At 41.0% G+C, this 18,885-nt stretch overlaps 1 protein-coding gene across 1 annotated transcript; it reads left to right on the forward strand.

The window, feature by feature from the left end:
- Nucleotides 1-587: 587 nt before the first annotated feature.
- stam2 (signal transducing adaptor molecule (SH3 domain and ITAM motif) 2) lies at nt 588-17,137 on the forward strand. The gene is made up of 14 exons (XM_042084680.1): nt 588-780; nt 2,780-2,864; nt 3,181-3,256; nt 4,960-5,055; nt 5,301-5,444; nt 6,389-6,458; nt 6,811-6,997; nt 7,131-7,225; nt 7,601-7,695; nt 8,166-8,253; nt 8,423-8,477; nt 9,718-9,871; nt 10,266-10,441; nt 14,377-17,137. Exons 1-14 carry the CDS (start codon nt 741-743, stop codon nt 14,564-14,566), a joined length of 1,551 nt encoding a protein of 516 aa, XP_041940614.1. The 5' UTR covers nt 588-740; the 3' UTR covers nt 14,567-17,137.
- The last annotated feature ends 1,748 nt before the right edge of the window (nt 17,138-18,885 follow it).

The raw sequence follows: 18,885 nt of genomic DNA on the forward strand, positions 1-18,885 counted from the left end.
TGGTTGAGTTGAGTATCACCAGAGCCCGTCTACGGATTATTAGACATTCTCTGGTATCACTTTCCCCAACCATGTACAATATCACACTAAAAAAGATCATATTGTTGACACTAAAATGTTCCAAAATTATTCAGAAAAAAAAGCTTTGTTTTTAAAATATTGTTAAATCGTGTCTCAATTTTATCTTGTAAGGCACGTGTGTTTTTTTTTGTTTGTTTTGTTTTGTTTTTTTTCTCTCCATCAATATTTTATCCTCCCAGACAGATGCGTAGCAAAATAATGTAACACTACTCAACACTACTAATGCACTACTTATGCAACACTACTGTGTCACAAATATTACAAGTGTCCACTTCACCTTATTAGACATTCTCTGACTTCACCCACCCATACGCGTGATGGCGATGTTGACCCTGTGTTTGGAATGCAAAGAGGTATCAACTCATTGCCCGACCGACACTGTAATCTTTGATAATTGATACAGTCAGCAATATTATGTTAACGTATAACTAATTTAATTTCTTATTTTGTTTTATTTTTACTTACATGTTTTAGTTAGTTTTAGGTGGAATATGTGGTTTCTGTGGTTTGCTGTTCAGGCATAGTGCAGGCCATCTACTTACGGAAGAACAACTGGTGAAAGTGGAGTTTACGAGTTTAATGGATGAGGAAGGGATATCTGTCAGCTGAATAATAGTGAAGTTTGTCCTGTAGTATTGTCCCTTCACTGAAAATCTATAATGCCTTTGTTTGGACAAAATCCCTTCGACCAGGATGTGGGTAAGATGATCCGATGTGTTACGTTATCTGTTCTTGTTGACGTTTTCATGAAAGCTAAGATAGCTAATGTTGGTTTGAGCTAGCTATCATAGCTATTTAGCTATCTAGCTATCTGCCTCGGTTGAGTTAGCTCACCAGTCATGGGGTTAAAGTTATGACCCGAACCTCTCTTTAACTGCGTGTACAGGGTCAGCAAGAGTCTCGAAGACAAGTTTGGCTTTTCTGTGATCATATGCTGGTATTTTTATGTTGTGTCATATGTTATGGTGACAGCAGTCTAGCTAACGGGACAGCTGGCTGTGAGAACTGGCAACAATATTTTGATTATCTTAGCTTCAGTGCTGTCCAGCTGATTGAGCTAACCGATTCGATCTTTCTGCTAACTTGGTAACATTGGGCAACAGTGTAGGAAGTGGGATGCAAACAGTTATGATGGAATACCTGTAACATCAATATGGTTAAAACTAACGTTGCTCTCTGGTCTTGGACGAATGGCAAATTTCGTTTGTTTCAACGTTAGCTTACATTAGCCAAACCGCTAACATTAAGCACTGCTTGCTAAAACTGTGTTCTCCTTACGTTACATGAAAGGTTGTCGCCATTCAGCCAAAGTTACTAATAAAGAGAGACTAAGTTATTGTGTGTGTGTGTCATTTCACAGTAACGTTAGGACTCTGTTTTGTTATTGAAGCTAACAGGAAGTTATCTGTGGTTGTAAAGAAATGAGTCTATGACAGGTCATCCCACGTCATTTTCCGATCATATGACAAAATATACGATTTTTAACCTAATTTTCTAATATTTCAAAGAGGGGAGTTTTCATTTAGTTCTCTCCAACTCAGAACAATCATCTCTAAATAGTCAACATAATGTTAGTTTAGTAACATCATTACCACACATTTTCAGTGCTTAATATTTACATAAAACCATTGAGGGACACGCATTTCTGTGAAGCCTTTGTTGGTGTGTGGTTATCTGTAATAGTGTGAACATTTTCACCCTGTGTGGTATCATAGGATGTATGCAAAAGTGTGCAAATCACTCAAGTCTGTCATCTTATGGCAGCTTTTTTTTAAATATATACAGGGGGGAAATAAATATTGAACACGTCAACATTTTTTTCAGTAAGTATACTTCCAGTGAGGCTATTGGCATGAAATGTACTCTGTGTACTCTATGCCATTCCACTTTTTTACTTATAACTACTTAGGGACATTAATGTTTGGATTTTTTAATATCTGTGGATTACCTAAGTTAATACTAATGTCTGTAGAAAATTCCAGAGAATAGCCTCTCTGGAAGTATACTTACTGAAAAAAATGTTGACGTGTTCAATACTTATTTTCTCCACTGTATCTCCCCCTTTAAATCTCATTTGCTTATGTAATTAATTGCCCTAATGCCCCAAAATAGGATTTTGTTAAAAAGTTTGGAAGGCTACAGTATAAACCCCTTGTCTTTATTCTCTATACAGTAGGTTATGTGCTCATAATTTTATCTGGACAATGGAGAGTCATTTTGGCACCAGCTGGCAATATAGCATTATATTTTAACAGATGGTGAGTTAGGTTTAGGGTCATATTCCCTCTAGAGGAATGAAGACCGACTGTGCAGTTGTCTTAGATTGTACTAGGCCCACACCACTCAAGAAGTAGTAAGAATAGTATGTTGTTAGTTAGTTGCCAGGCTAGTTACCCCAGGACACTTCCCAACTGTAGTCTCACTGGCTCACTTTTTTGACCCATGTTGTTCCGTGTTCAACCTGTTTGCCTTCCACCTGTTGATCATGCCTGACTTGATTCTGATTGCATTTGCCGTCTTCTCCCCAGGAATCCAAACAAACTCCTGGTTGTGACCTGTCCCATGTTACTACCCATTAGCTGATTTTCATGTCATTTGAATGCAAAATATCAAGGAAACATGGCACTCCATCTGTGTTTGTAATATTTGTTGTCAGCAGAGCCTGCATTGTTCATGTGACATTTATTTGCATTTTTAGAAAAGGCAACCAGCGAAACCAACACCATTGATGACTGGGGTCTCATCATGGACATTTGTGACCGCGTCGGGACGACACCCAATGGGTGAGCTGAAACTGTTGTGCAAACTGTGTGTGATCTCACACCTCATATCTGCCATCACCATGATAGCTGACATCACCATCACACTGACATCTTTGCCATTAGACTCTGTTCATAGTGCTGCTGCTGATGATAATAATACACTATTTATCTGTTTCTTTTTTTTAAATAGATGTAATTTAAAATGACATTAATTTGCTACTTTTATTCCATTTCCTGATCTTTTTTCTTTGGTCATTTGTTTTTGCAGTCTCAGAGCTGAAAGTTATCTGTTATAACTGAGTACTGTTTTCATGGATGCCTTGACTTTCCATTTTAGTGCAAAGGACTGTCTCAGGTCAATTATGAAGCGTGTCAACCACAAAGTCCCACATGTGGCCATGCAAGCACTAACCGTAAGTTTGAACTCATCCTCTTTCACTTTAACACACTCTCTCTCACACACACACACACACACACACACACACACATCGTTAAAAATAAATCCAATGATGTCAGTTACAAAAATGTGTAACTACAAAATCAGATAAAATGTGGTAGCCCAAAGATTGGATATATCATTGGATAAACCCTTTCTTAGGCTTAAGCTTTACCTGGGTATGTCTCCCAGGTTAATAAATGATTAATTAAAGCAACACTATGCAACAGTCACTGAATGGGGTATGTTTGTTATGAGCCGGTACTTTTAGGCCTATAGTCTGTATAACCAAACTGACTCACTTCATGAAGAAAGTGTGGGTACTCTCTGTTGGGAAATGTTTCCAACCCTTCTATCATAATGGGTGTTACTTTTTAAATCATAGGTCCAGCCTAACCAATCACATTGATCAGGATCCCTAACATTACTTCCTACTTTGCTACAACCATATTGTAAATCGGCAGTCGGGGTAACAACATTACATATTCTCTCCAATTGTTACCATTTAACACTGCCACTTTCGATTTCGAAACTAACGCCATCCCCTCTCTTAACTGATTGGCCAGCCATCCTGGTGACTGAGGGAATCGTAAGTGCAGTGAGAGGAGCCAGACTAGTATCTCAATGAAATGAAAATGAGCTGAAATGCTGGCGGATCCAGAGTAACTTGTAGTACCACCCTCAAATATATTTTTGTACCATCTTCAAATAAATTGGAAGAAACACCTTTCCAGCATAACATTAAGCAATATAGCCACCAACAATATAGGCAAAATACTTTTTTATCACCAAAACTTGGATGTCGGGAGTGTTTGTGAGGTTTTGCATGCTTTTAAGTAGGTTGCTAGTTTTAGGCTGAAATTCCATGCTGTCATATGGTAATATGTAAACATTACTACTTTGTCATTTTCATACATTTTGTTATTAGTACGGAAATACAACATGACCGGAAATCTGAAAAGGAATGGCAGTAGTGACCTCTGTAGCTGGGAACTGCTTACTAAGCCCAGCTCACTTTCTAGAATTTTCTATTCTCACACCCTATATTAGATGTTTCTTTAGATTGGTGAACTCTCTTCTCCCCTACACTTAACCCCCTTCTTGCTCTAGGTTTTGAAGGAGCTAGTCTGGTATGAGTGTGCCGGTGAGAGTCAGAAAGCTAAGAGCTAACACACTCCCTCATGAGCTTCATTACTCTTAAAGAAACTGAGCTTTATGAAGCGCATACTCTGCATTTCCCTGCCATTGCTTGCATCACCGAAGCCACAGAGTCACAGTTACAGACGACGTTGGTCTATTTTTAAAAGCTGATATTTTTCTCACTGTACATGTGCCCAGTCTTCATTGTCAGGAGCCATTCTGATGTGATTTGACTTTGCTGTCAGTCTAAACAGAGATTAGATTTGGGCGCTCTGTTGTGTCAGTATGGATGCAGACACCAAAGGCCCAGCCAGTGTGATTACACATGAGTTTCAAAGAACGCTGTAAGGATGTCTGGGGAATTAAGTATGAAGCAATTCATACTCTGTGTGGTTGTCGGGAACTCGAGTTGTTTCACCACCCTTGCCGTCCCTTAGAAGGCAGTGCAATAAAGGTTATAAGGTTCATGTTTGAAAAATGCTAAAAGTGAAAAATGTCATGTGTAACGCTTTAACATAATTATTCTGTATTCACTTATAGCTGTTGGGAGCTGCTGTTTCAAACAGCGGCAGGATCTTCCACCTAGAGATATGCTCACGAGAGTTTGCCAGTGAAGTGCGCAATGTGTTGGCTAAGGTATGGAAGTTCATTATGAAACATAGCTAATTTGGTTTTCTCATGCTGTACATCTTTAAGACATTAAAGCTTTAAAACTTGTGTGAAGGATTCCTTCACCTGCACTTGATCATTTTAGTGAATTGTAATGAATAGTTAAATGTATATGAGTAATGAATTTACAGATAAAATTAAAAAGTAACCTTTTGGTCGTCTGCTGGGCCCTGATGTGTTTCTGTTGTGTAATTGGCTGCTCTGTCCTCCAGGCCCACCCTAAGGTGGGTGAGAAGTTGAAGGCTCTGATGGTAGAATGGGCTGAGGACTTCCAAAAAGATCCACAGCTCAGCCTCATCAGCGCCACCATCAAATCCCTGAAGGAGGAGGGGGTAACTTTCCCTTCCAACAATCAGGTGAGGGGTCCTGACTCAGACCACTTCCTACACAGGCGGCTGTGCTTGGGTGGGCTGCCAAAATATGTTTTCATTTACACTTCCCGGACTCAAAGTGAATCACAGCGGACAGAAAGCCAAACGTTAACACGTACTAGCACAGCAATTCCTTGCCCCTCAGCGACTTTCCAGTATGTCTGCTGGCAGAGTGGACCCTTAGGGCTGCTTGCGTTTCTTCATTTTAAAGGCGTCATGTATTTGCACACTTGGGAGGAAGTTAAAGTAGGCTGTGGTGTTGACTTCATCCTTTGAAAGCCATGAAGATAATATAGCAGTCACTCTTCTTCTAACAGCATTCAAACATCTGTTTTTCTTGTTGAGCGTCTGTGTCCCTGTCACAGCCACCACCAAACATATTGCTGGCCTGTTGCTGAATTTGTCTCTTACAAAGTCCACCGAGGACAGTGCTTGGCTTATCCCCTAGGTGGCATTTTAGACCCAAGGAACCATAAATGTAATTTATGCCCATGACAAGTTTAGCATTTCCATAGTTACACTCAGTACATGTAAGATGGAGACTGCAATTCTGGCAGAAGGTTGTTGACATGTGACTTCAACAGCAAATCAATTTACAAATCAGCATATTTACTTGCTGGAATAGTTAATTCCTGCTATGTTTTGTTTCCCATTTACAGAGCTAGGACTGCGTATAAGAACACTGGATTTTTATTTTATTGTTGTTGGGTTTTTTTTTTTTACGCACACACTCAACGGACACACACTGCTAGGAGACTATGAGCAGCAATTTCTTGAAGTTGACCAAAAGGGTTTTGGATGTATTTATATTGGACTCTATTATGACTCTACCTTTTAACTTCGATTGGAAGACTATGGCGTTCCCCTTAGCCTAGGTTGAGGCTCCTGTCAAGCCATCTAAAGAGCTCTTTGTGTGTCCTTCTCCACAGAGCTCCAGTGTGAAGACCAACAGCACCCCGGCCCCCAGCAGAAACACTGATGAGGATGACCTTGCCAAGGGTAAGACACAGAGATGATGCCTATGGCAAATATTATTCCAACACATACAGAGTATGTGGCCTGTTTGGATGTGCACCATATCTGGCTCTGAGCAGAGTGGCTGATTGTAGAAGAGCTCTGTCTGTCGTTGGGTCACCATAGAATGCTATCATTTCCTGCTACAGTCCTATCTAACTCTGTTTGTATAGCTTGTGGCTGACGTAGACGTGAAGAAGTTAAACTTCAATTGTGTTTCCTGTAAATATCTCTCATCACCACACCTTCACTCTTCAGTGGCAATACTGGCTTATGTAGTTGAGTAGTTCATAGTAGTACTTTGTTTTTCACCGCCACTCTCTATCGCCCCCTGCAGCCATTGAACTGTCCCTGCAGGAGCAGAAGGTGGAGACGCGGCCTCTCACCTTCACAGCCGACCCACCCTACAACGTCAACGGAGGCAAGGAGTCACGGAAAGTGCGGGCCCTCTACGACTTTGAGGCGGCCGAGGACAACGAGCTCACCTTCAAGTCTGGCGAGCTCATCATCATCTTGGACGACAGGTGATTCAGCCCTCAGCAAAACTGTTTACCTAGTCAGACTCGGTGCCTCAGTATTTAAGCCAAAAAGGCCGTTTTCTGCTAACTGTAGCATGTAATCTGACGCGTTTATCTGACACATTTTCATCCGTCGCAGTGATCCAAACTGGTGGAAAGGAGAGAACCACAGAGGAGTCGGCCTCTTCCCCTCCAACTTTGTCACAACTAATCTAAACGCTGAGCCTGAAACAGGTACAACCCACAACTGCTCTTCTCTTTCCCCCCTTACAACATGGAAAGTATGTTATTTCATAGGAAATGAAGCAATGCCACATGTTAAACTGTATGGACTATAAAGTATAGAAATCAGCAGTTGCTACAAACGCTGTGATTCATTGCATTGGATACTTGCGCTGCAGTTTCCCACATGTATTTGATCTGTCCCTGTCTAATAAACATGAAGTAAGTAAGTAAAGTGTTTGAGAAATCCTCTGTATGGTCCTCTGTAAGGAGCATGCACTTAAATAGATGTGTAACACTTATGCGATTGAAGAGGCTGTGTAGTGTATGTGCAGTGTGGTGCTTCCTGATGAGTGTCCCTCTGTGGCGTCTGGTTTGTGTCTGTAGCAGCGTATGCGGAGAGTGCTGGGCCTGCTGCCGCTGTGGAGGAGGAGGCCAGCGTGGAGGCCACGGCCGAGCCAGAGCCTGTGTTTATAGATGAGGTAAGTGAGGACACAGGAGACACAGCACTCGTCAAGTTACAGTATACGCTTACAGAGCTCTCAGACGTGTGTGTGTGTGTGTGTGTGTGTGTGTGTGTGTGTGTGTGTGTGTGTGTGTGAGTGATTCATCCTTTTGAAGAATCTTGTCATTTGTTTTGATGCCTTAAACTTGGATTGCTTCAGCCTTGTAAAGATACATTGGCAAGGAGTCAGTACAATATATTTCATATATTATATGCAATACAGTATATGTATAAAGATAGTGGCTGTCATGTGTTGACAGAGAGGATGTCAAAACAAACCAGAGGGGCATTGTGTTCCCAATCAAAATACATCTTACCTCCTGGTTACATAATGCTGTTGTCCTTTGCGTTTATTGTATCACTTGTAGCCACTGTTTGTATTTGCTATAGAAGCACCCCCAACACCCAACATATTGTTCCAACACACATTCACACATTCTCCTTTAGGAGAAGATGGACCGAGCCCTTTACTTGATCCAGAACACCGACCCAGCCAGCACAGACCCGGACAGTCAGGAGCTCATCCAGTTAGAAGGTTTGTTCAATCCTCCCTTTTTATCATGGAGAACAGAACAGACATTCATGATTTGTCTAATGTGTCTGAGTGACTCTTGATTAACTGTTATTATATTTCCGGAGCTAGTCTGCATGCTTTTAATAGCGAAGCATGGGTATTGATCCTCCATTAATCTCTGACTCCTCAGGTGCCTGTGAGCAAATGAACCCGCTGATCGATGAGAAACTGCAGGAGATTGACAGGTGAGATGATCTTACCCTGGCGGTGTGCAGAAAGACTAGTTTCAAGAAGAGAGGACATTTTGGGGTTTCTCTCTAAAGCCCTTTAATCCCACATTTCTATCATGGTCATGAAGAATTGATACTTCTGGGGTAAATAGTGTACAGTATATATTATATTTAATGTGCAGATTCAAGTCAATATAAAAAATACTCAAGGCACTTTACTGAATGGCCTTCCATTCTAGCCATGCCTGGTATTCGTGTGCAGCTATACTTTATGCAGTGTTCACATAGCCTACTTCCATGGAAGCATGATGGAGAGGCTACTAAGGCTATTTAAAACTGCGGACCCGGGTGTTTTATAATGTATGCATGGAGTTGTTAGGACACTTCATATTGAGCCGTCTTCCTCCCCATGTGTGCCCTAATTTAGATCTCTGAGGGGAGAGTAGCTTGCGTAAGCCTCTACAGCGCGCGTTGTTTTGTCTGCTCTCCTGAGAGCACGGGTGTGTGGGTAGCATCACACCATCAGTGGCCTCCTCCCATGGCATTTCACCCCCCCCCCCCCGCCCCCCTTCCTCCACCCTCCACCCCCAACTGTCTATTTCTCCATCTCTGCCTGTCACTTTGTTTATCCATCGCCCTGTTTTCCATTTCTCTATTTTTCTCTCACTCTTTTTTTGTTTATCTTACTGACTGTTTGAGCCCCACCATCTGTGTGTCTTTGCATGCACTGCAAGACCTGCTTATCTAACTAAGTGTTTTTAATCTTATATTAAAACTGTAGTTGGTATTGTTTTTATTATAAAGAGACTTACCTAGTGTTTTCTCAGTAAGATTAATTTAATGGGTAGCCTGTCTTATCATGTCTTATCAAGACAAATACATTGGCAGACAAATTTGTTTGTTTTAAGTACAAGTATGCTTAGATTTGTAATCATTTGTCTTATATTTGAAGGGCCATTTTACAGTGTGAGGGAATGTTAGCATATATAATCTTTGCACTCTGAAATCTGTAATTTTTCTTCTCAATCTGTCAACCGTTGAACAATGCAGGAACTTCATTCACTGACATTATACAGATGTGAAAATCTAACCTGTTTTGAACAGTTTTATGATGGACAAATCTTCCAGAGTCTGTTTGTAAACATGATTGAAATATGAACAAAATATTGATTCAGTGTGCAATGGCCTTACCCCTCTCTCTCTCTCTTTCTCTCTCTCTCTCTCTCTCTCTCTCTTATGTTGTGCTGTGCTGTAGGAAACACTCAGAGCTCTCCGAGCTCAATGTGAAGGTGCTGGAGGCCCTGGAGCTCTACAACCAGCTGATGAACGAGGTGCCCCTCTACTCGCCCTACTCTAAGATGCAGCAGGCCCACCAGCAACCACACTACCAGCCCTCTGTTCCCATGCAGGTGAGCAGCAACCAACACACACACACACACACACACACACACACACACACACACACACACACACACACACACACACACACAAAGTTACCTTTGTGTGCCCTTCATGGTGATTGGTGTACATCATTGTATCTCATGCATTGTGTTGTTAAGTGATGCTAAAGGCATGATGGAGGGTGCACATTATGGGATAGTTAGGTTGTGCTAGAGGCTCTTTTGTTCGCCCGTGAAATGCATTTATAACTGCATAACTCTGCATTTTCCAAACAACAAATCACTCCTGTGCAAGGGATGACAATGTCTTGCAATGAAGACAACAATGTATGTCTTCTCTGTCTATGTCAGTTTCAATAAAATTATTTTTTCCCCCTCCCCCCCACCCCCCTTGGTCTGCCAGGGGTACCCAGGGCAGTTACCAGGCGGCTACATGCCCGCTGGGGTCCCCCAGGGCCCACCGGCACCAGGCCAGGCCTACAACATGAACCCAGACCAGCCCTCTGCCCTCTGCTCCATGCCCCCTACCGTCAACGGCCCCACCACCAGCCAGCCCGGACCCCAGCCCCAGTACATCAGGTGAGCACTTCCCTTAAGCTCTCGCTGGAGTCACATGGTTCAAAAGTCAAATGTACATATTTCTATCCTGCTTCCATTAGAAATGTGCGGGGACCAATCGCAAACTCGCTTCACCCGGATCATTGGTCTGATTGGTTGAAGCATACAGAGTCTTGAACTATACCCAGTGATCTTGCCTCTTGTGCAGTAGAAAATACAGAGCAGACTCCCCAGACTAATGTTCAATCTTAAAATATTGAGCTTGATCTGGTGATAGCCAGACTATCATTGGCCCCTAATGTAAGTGATGGGCAAAGCAGAGGCAACAGGCAAAGATGAACTACAGCTGATTTAATAATTTGGTTAAGTTCATTTGCTAATTCAATACCATGAAGACCGAGCACAGACATGGATGGGTCATCCACATGATGTCTTTAGTTCGTGTCTAATACTCTTTAATTTTCATTTAAGTTCAAGGGCCCCTAGTGTTACTTCAAAGGCACAAGAGTTTGAGCCCATAGTGTTGCTTTTAAAGCCTTGTCCATGACCCCACACATCCCAAGTTCAAACAGCGCAAACCCAGTGTGGTGGCAAGAAGCTCACATGCAGAGGGAGCAGATTGCTCCCGCTGAGGCAGCTAACGCGCCACATGAGCTGCTTTTTGCACTCGGCCATGGACAGATGGTGATGCTGACAGACTGAGAGCAGCTGACCTGAAAAAGCAATATGGACTCCAGAGGTTCAGATCCTTAAACCATGTCTTTGCCCTCCCCTCCACTCTCATTTTCAAATGTGGCCAGCAGCAGCCACACAGACACTAAGATAGAAAGATGCAGATGGAAAATAGCTAGTTGCTTAATGTGGTACAAAGCATCTTTTCCCTCTATGGGATTAATGCATTTTGTACATGGTCCCTGGAAGAGATACACGTTATAAACTAAACGTTACAAGTGGTATTTTTTCTAAACTGTTACCAGGTCACAGACAATGACATTCCCTGATTCCTGAAATCAATGTAACACTCTGCCAGTGCCAGAAAGAAACTTTGAAACATTGTTACCGGATTTATTTTACTCAAAAAGTTCAAAGGAAATTTCTTAAGTTGATAAAATAGTGGTGTCAAATATAAGCCCCCCCCCCCCCCCCCAGATGTTTTGGGTAGGAAGTTAGAAAATAAGAAAATATTAGAAAATAAAATAAGAAAAATTAGAAAATAAATAAATAAATAAATCACATGCAGTTGTCTTCAATAATGTATAATGAGCAAAATCTCTATGATATGATAAACTGATTAAACCTAACACTACAAACCATTATCAGGAAGGAGGAGGCCAAAATGTGATACCCAGGCCATCCTTAAAAATATTTTCGTTTGCCGTAACCCGACCGACCCTGTCAATTTAGAACCGACCCAAATATTTATTTTTTTCCCCTTTTAGTCCGACCGACTTGCCGGTTGTAAACTTGCGTCAATACCGACCGATTGTTTTTTTTTACTCTAAACAACCAATACAAACGCAATAAAATAATATTTATTTTAGTAGGCCCAAGTATTGTGAATATACATTGCCTACATGCAAACGTGGCTCACTTAAAAAAAACCTGTGGCGTCATCTCTACACCATTGGTTTTACGCATGTCACACTATGGCCTACGCTTCGTTTCATTCACACAAACTGATAACGCTTTTACTTGGCACGAAGTTCTGGAAGAACTGTGGCCAGATCTTTTCTCATCCCTTCTCCCCCTAGTCTAACGGTGACCGTGTCGGAGTATTGAAATTTGTTGTGGTCTATTCAGCATTTCTCAAAATATGGGTCCGCAACATGGAGACTGCTGGTCCGCGGAGTCGTGGAGTGAAATTAGGCCCGGTGCTTCATCTGATAATTTACTGCGCAGTTGATCAAGAAACCGCGGATCGACGAAAAAAGAAAACAAACGTTTCTGCTATCGATGTCATTAAACATGGAGCCCTACAATTAAGTGGTGGTATGAGCATTCATTCAATGCGCGTCTGCGCGAGAGAAACTGAAACTAATCGATAACGTTGGTATCAAAGCTCCGCTTCAACCTGTTGGAAGGCTATTTATTTATTTAACGAAACTTAATAGAACGACGTTGTTTTTTAGAACTTCCTTAGAAACAGAGCAGAGACTGTATAATACACTGTATAGCATTGAGTATTGTATAGTCAAATTTCAATATAACGTGGCCAAGAGCTATTGTAGCCTTCTTTCTGGGTACATGTAGATGAGCCTTATGACCCAAAAGTCTGCCATGACCGGGCCTCAGGTCAAAGAAGTTTGAGAAAGGCTGGTCTATATAACCTGCATCAGAATGAGGTTTGCAATGGTGCGCCTGAAGGCACGGGTTGAAGACCCAGTCAGTTACGTCACGATATGCACATTTGTGTAAATTCATTCCTACGTAATCACCATGACCAAAATTGTACTTTTTTTTTTACTTTGAATCTTGAAAAAAAAAAATATTGACCTACCTACCGACCCATTTTTAATTTTTTTTGGCTGTTACTGCAAACAAAAATATTTTTAAGGATGGCCCCATGCAGAACAATGATAATGACAGTGACTGCCCCACAAGGTCTCATTCCAACAAATCTGGCCCACTGCCTTATATGAGTTTGACACCCCTGGTATAACATATTCAGAAAAGGGATAGATGATGAAATTTGTGTTTTGTAATAATGTTGCACAATATTTGTTGCACAATATACAACAAAAAAATCAAATCTAAGCTGCTTTGAGGATGGGCACAATTGCCCCAAACCATCTCTCCTACATTATAGTGACTTGTATAGAGCCCTCTACAAAGCTTCACCCCTGGCATAGTGCATCTGGTGTTGGTCATGTTGTTGAGATCAAGATCCATTATATGTTTCCGTGGTTGTAGTAGGCGCATTGTGTTTGTAGTTGGTCACCATGCCGTTGATGTCAGTATCTGTTAAACGTCTTTAGCCATTCTCATCCAAACTGCGTGCACTTGGGTGGCCAACAATGCAAACGCCAAGTGTGTAGTTGAAGGGGATGAGTGATTCTGGAGACATGCGAAGAACACAGACAGGCGTAGAGACAGACATTTCTCACTCTATAGACTGATTCTGTTTGACATGGTATATTTGCACCTATTTAGCTGTAGCATTACTCATACTGGGCTGAATGCATGAGTTCAGTGATGGAGCTGTACTCTGTATCCTTCCTTTTGTCAATCTAATGAAAGTTGCCAGAGAAGAGCTGGAAGTAGGCAGGGTGTCTCACAGGGTGACCTTGTGAGTCAGACAACCAATATCCTTGAAAAGTTGCACAAGAAAAACACAGAGAAATAGGAACAGAACATGCAGTGAATTTCCAAGAGAGAGAGAAAAAAATTCATTCGGTTTAAAAAAAGGATGTACTCTCGTATGACTGCTTATGATTAGCCTTAGTATATATATATATATATATATATATATATATATATATATATATATGTATGTATAGTGTGTGTATATATATATATACTAAGGCTTATCATAAGCCGTCATACGAGAGTACATCCTTTTTTTAAAACGAATGAATTTTTTACTCAAAAAGTACTCTCGTATGACGGCTTATGATAAGCCTTCAACTTTATGCCCAGAAGAATCACTAAAATCTCAAGCCCAGTGCAGTATTTTGGTCCCAAAACCATAGCATTGCTAGAGGTTTGTTTGTTTCGCTGACACTTTTGTCCAAAGTGACTTACATACACCAACTGCTGGGACAGTCCCCCTGGAGCAAATTGGGGTTAATGAATCAAACCCATGACTTTCTGGCCACTACTTGTTAGACCCTTCCTGCCCCAAGGAGATAGTGTAGAGGTGATTTGCAATGTTCACCGTGGGTAGGGAGATCAAAATCATGAGGGAAATGTTTGTTTGTTTTATGGCACTGATCATCATTCTCCCTTATCTTTTCCAGCAGTCACATGAATCCCCCATATATGACCCAAGCTCCTGGAGGCCCTTACCCACCACAAGCGGGTATGGACATGTCAGCCTATCAGAACGCTAGCCACAGCATGCCAGGCCCCTCCTACCCAATGGCAGGCCCCCCCCACCCAAGCTCCCAGCCCCAGCCGGCGGCCTTCTACCAGCAGCCTCTCCTGTAACGCAGTAACGCAGTGCAATAAACTTCACACTTCAGCCCGCGCATATCCTTGTCAAGTGCAGACACGCCTCCGTAAGTTAGGATGAATGTATAGTCTCTGTATGGTCTCTCTACTTGGGCCTCTTCTCTCCTTTTACCAACCGTGGCGATGGCGAGACTTTTTTTTGAAGGTGAGCGGAAGTCGGGTTTAGAGGACATATACCGAGGCACAGCTGTCGGTTGATAGTGCTCATGAACGACGTTTTCTCTACAGTCAAAATCCAAAAGCAAAAGTCTTGATATGGACTGCTTAGCTGGTTAGCTTGCTAGTGCACTCTCAGTCACTTGGATGTGTTTGGAAATAGTTGAAAAACTGTTGCACAATACCAAAATAGTAGTGCGTGAGCGTGTGCAAGCTAACATAGCTAACAATCCCTTTAGGCATGGGGGGGGTGGGGGGGAGGGTGCATCATCCTTTGGAAGATTTTTCTTGTCGCTCTCCTGTTCTCGCCCTCAGATGCTTCAGCTGAAGTACACAGAGGCGGAGGGTTGGTGTTCAGGCAGATGATTGACCTCATGTTTTTATTGTTTTAATCATCATGTAAAGGTTTATTTAAGTATCGTTACTGCATACAGCTCCTGGATATGTCCCAAATAAATGTCCTGTTTGCTTTAACATAGATGAAGCTCTTATTTCTGTTTTAAAAAAAAAATATATTATTTCTTTTTATTTGGAGTTTACACTTTGATTTATTATTCTGATTTCTCAGAACTAAAAAACAAGTATTTTGTTTGAATATAAAAACAAATATTTTCTATTGCGACCAAGTTTTGTTAAAAAAGTTTTATTTTTTATTTTCATTTCTTTTATGACTTCAGGTGGCAGTGTGTCTGGTCATTTCCCACCAAAGTGTACTTGTTCTTTTCCTGTCAGTAAGCGAGAACATTTTGACCTTGGTTTGAACAAACACAATTTGTAATACTCATTAATTCCCATAGCCCTTTGGGCAGCAATTTTTCTAATCAGTCACGCTGACATGAGTGATCGCTTCCATTTTGGTCTTTGTAGCTGACTTTGGGGATTCTCTTATGGGGGCTGTAATAGAAGTGGCCCGGAAGGAGAGAAGGGCCTAGTGGGGAGCCTGTTAGAGGCATATAGACAGGAATTCACAATCTCATGGCTCACAATCAAGTGTGCCAACGCACTTGTCCTCCAGGGAAGGTTCCAGAAGCAATTCAAATGCCTATGTTCTGAGACTTTATTGTCGTGCATGTAGGCAAAACCACAGAGACTTCTATCTATGTGTGTCATTCTTGTGTGCTATATGTGTATAATCTGATCTGATAGGTTCTCTCTGATAGGACTTTTGGATGTATGAACGGTGGTCAGTGAGTTTCGCACGCGTCACTGGGCTTCAGTGATGTTTTCTGTATCATAACTTGTATTTTATCTGGTTTGTTCATTCAGTTTTTTTGTTTGTTTGTTTTTTTGGTGGTTTCATCTATGTAATATATATATAATGTATCTGTACCTAGGTTTTTTATTTTTACCTTAATGTTGTCACATTGCAACACTTCAACCAAATCAACTCAACCAGTGTAAATGACAACCAGTTGTTCTGATTCACAGATTAAAATCAGTTGATTCGGATTAAAATCAGTAGTGCATTAAGTGCACTATATTCAGGGGTGCTACTTCTCTTTTAAGTGGCTCAAAAATATTTGTTGATTGGAATATTTTTTTCCCATGATTTCATGGATATATTTTAGGACAGACACATTTGGGAAATGACACATTTTCTTCAGTCCAGCTGGATAAGATTATATTATGATAACAAAGTATGAACCATCTTTATTTTCATAACCTGCCTCTTTGTAAGGTGTTGTATAATAGATGTAAAATATCTGGGATTATCTTTATTGCACCTTAACTTTATAAATAATGATTTACCACCGAATGCCTTGTTTTCATGATGGATGGAATGAGACAGACTAATTCAAAGGAATTCACTCTTGAAAGCTGCTGTAAACCAATAATTCTATACTATAAAAATTTGTCACAAAAAAAAAAACGTGTTGATGGGGTCCAGTCCGTTTAAAGCAAGATCACTTTTGTAATATCATACTTCCTCTATTTCCTGCATTTGTCATTTTTAAAGTTAGTTTTGTAACACAATTTATGCTTTCAAAATAAAAGGAAAGATGGCATGTGTTTCAAAATGTGCCTTGTCTAGTGATTCTTTTGGATAATGGACAGGTCTGCCAAAGCAATGTTGTGTATGGTGGAACAAAAATCAGAATGCTTTAATAGGTTTTTTGATGGGGGAAAATCAAATTATTTTCTTTGCTAGATGAAGGACAGATGGCTTTAAAATGTATTCAGCCAAGACCCAAACCATGTGCCAGCTGATGTTTGTTTGTTTGTTTGTGTGTGCGTGCATGTGTGTGCTCCCTGAAGGTCAGCCAAAAGTGTCAGAGACTGTGTGTGTGTGTGTGTCGTTGTGTGTGTGTGTGAATTTTTTTTTTACCTTTTGATATTTGCTTTGAAATCTCTCTGGAGGAAGTCTTCAGGTAAAGGTCACTGTTTACAATGCTCCATGACTCATCCTCTATTTATTTATCTATGAGCCCTGCCGACAGTGGTTCATGACTCACGAAGACATTACCACTGTTGTGAATGTTAAGACAAGATGTTTCAGACATGCACAGGAGAGATATTAAATCCCTTGTATAGGTAGGGGATATGCCAGGTTTGCGGATCAACAAACAAGCTTACTTTACATTACACAACATAAACTAAGATTCAGCATCAATGCACAATTGGCTTGTGGCAGTCACCGACAGGCCACATGCTATATCTGGGTCTGGATTGGACAGATTCAATTTCCACATCTTCCCTGTTGTTATGGGGCAGTGTTCTTGACAACTGGATATTGTGACCGAGTCATCTCCTAAGCACATTTGAACTTCACGCTGGTCACTGGTAATTCCAACATTTATTTTCCAAGTCATTTCTTTACTGCATTATTAAAAATTTTTCAAATTCTCACCTCAATTCATATTTCATGCACAGACCACCTGATGTGTGGCAAAAGCCCATGTTGGCACCACAACCACAAAGTTTACCAGGCAAGAAGGTTCTATCGATGTAATTGATAGATTTGACAATGAATTCTCTAAGCTCCAAGACCTGTCCACATTTCACATACTCGTCTGGAGAGGAGTCAGCTACACAACGCACAATATCTTGCAACTCTTTTCACTGACGCAGCGAGGAAAGACTGCAGGTAACCCAACATCAGCACATGCCTCATGCAGATATTCCTTTAGTTCACTTCTTTCAACACTCCAACTTCCCGTCTTCTCCTTAGTGAATAATGACTTCTCAAACCCTAGCTTGCTCTCTCTTCCTTCTTCTTTGTTTACTGAGAAGCACATCTAAGTCAAGTCCATTTATTTACATAGCACATTTTACGCAACAGGGTTGATCCAACTTTACAAATTATTAAATATGAATAATAAGAGTCTAGTCTTCACAGTTCACCATTGCTTGCACTCGGCTACTCCAAGACCTCCCTTTCTTCACTGGCCCATTTACACTGCTTCTTCAGCAGTCTCCTCTCCCAAACTGATCTTTATATTTCCACCTGCCTTCTTGACTTTCCCTCTCTTTCTTACCTCTTGGACCAGCTCCATTTTCCCATGCCATAATTATAGATGACCTCACCCATTTGATTCAGTTGTCCCTTTCAATTGTCCCTTCAATAAGCATTTATGGAGCTCTATTTTTTGCATTGCAGTTTGCAATTGATCTTGGGCTTCTTCTGCCCACCAGACATATTTATCTTCTGTTTGATTTGCCGCTGTTCTTCAGTAGCAGCTGCAGTTCTGGTCTTGGGTAAGAATTAAAAAGTAAGCCTACTTGATGTAGTCACTCACATGACACGAGGTGTGATTAAGAAAAGAAAACAAAAAAAGTGGCTGTATTATGATATGTGGTCTGTTAAACAACAACTAGGCTATACTTATTTTTGAAGTCAGACGTTGACAGAAGAACAGTGCATTTTGCCAATGGTGGTGGTGATTGTTTTTATTTATTTCTTTTCAATCAAATGTATTTTATATGTGTGCTACATTCTCATCTTATCTCGGTGAAATTCCTAATGTTGCACTGATAGAATACGAGAGGTTTGATCATTTTGCGTAGAGTTGAAGGCTAAAGCATTTGGGCAATACGGTGTAGGCTAATTGATCAGGTTAAGAAAATGAAAATGAATGTGAACATGTATGCTATCGAGTAAAGGGTCATTTCAGTACCAAGCTTGTGCAAAACATGTTTTT

The sequence above is a fragment of the Alosa sapidissima genome, chromosome 2 (assembly GCF_018492685.1).
Source record: "Alosa sapidissima isolate fAloSap1 chromosome 2, fAloSap1.pri, whole genome shotgun sequence".
Classification (NCBI taxonomy): domain Eukaryota; kingdom Metazoa; phylum Chordata; class Actinopteri; order Clupeiformes; family Clupeidae; genus Alosa; species Alosa sapidissima.

Bases quoted from the DNA above. Each gene is read 5' to 3' on its own strand.
- stam2 (XM_042084680.1), top strand. From the start codon at position 741: ATGCCTTTGTTTGGACAAAATCCCTTCGACCAGGATGTGG. The intron at 7,226-7,600 runs GTACAACCCACA...TTGTGTCTGTAG, and splicing joins AAACGCTGAGCCTGAAACAG to CAGCGTATGCGGAGAGTGCT. The intron at 9,872-10,265 runs GTGAGCAGCAAC...TTGGTCTGCCAG, and splicing joins AGCCCTCTGTTCCCATGCAG to GGGTACCCAGGGCAGTTACC.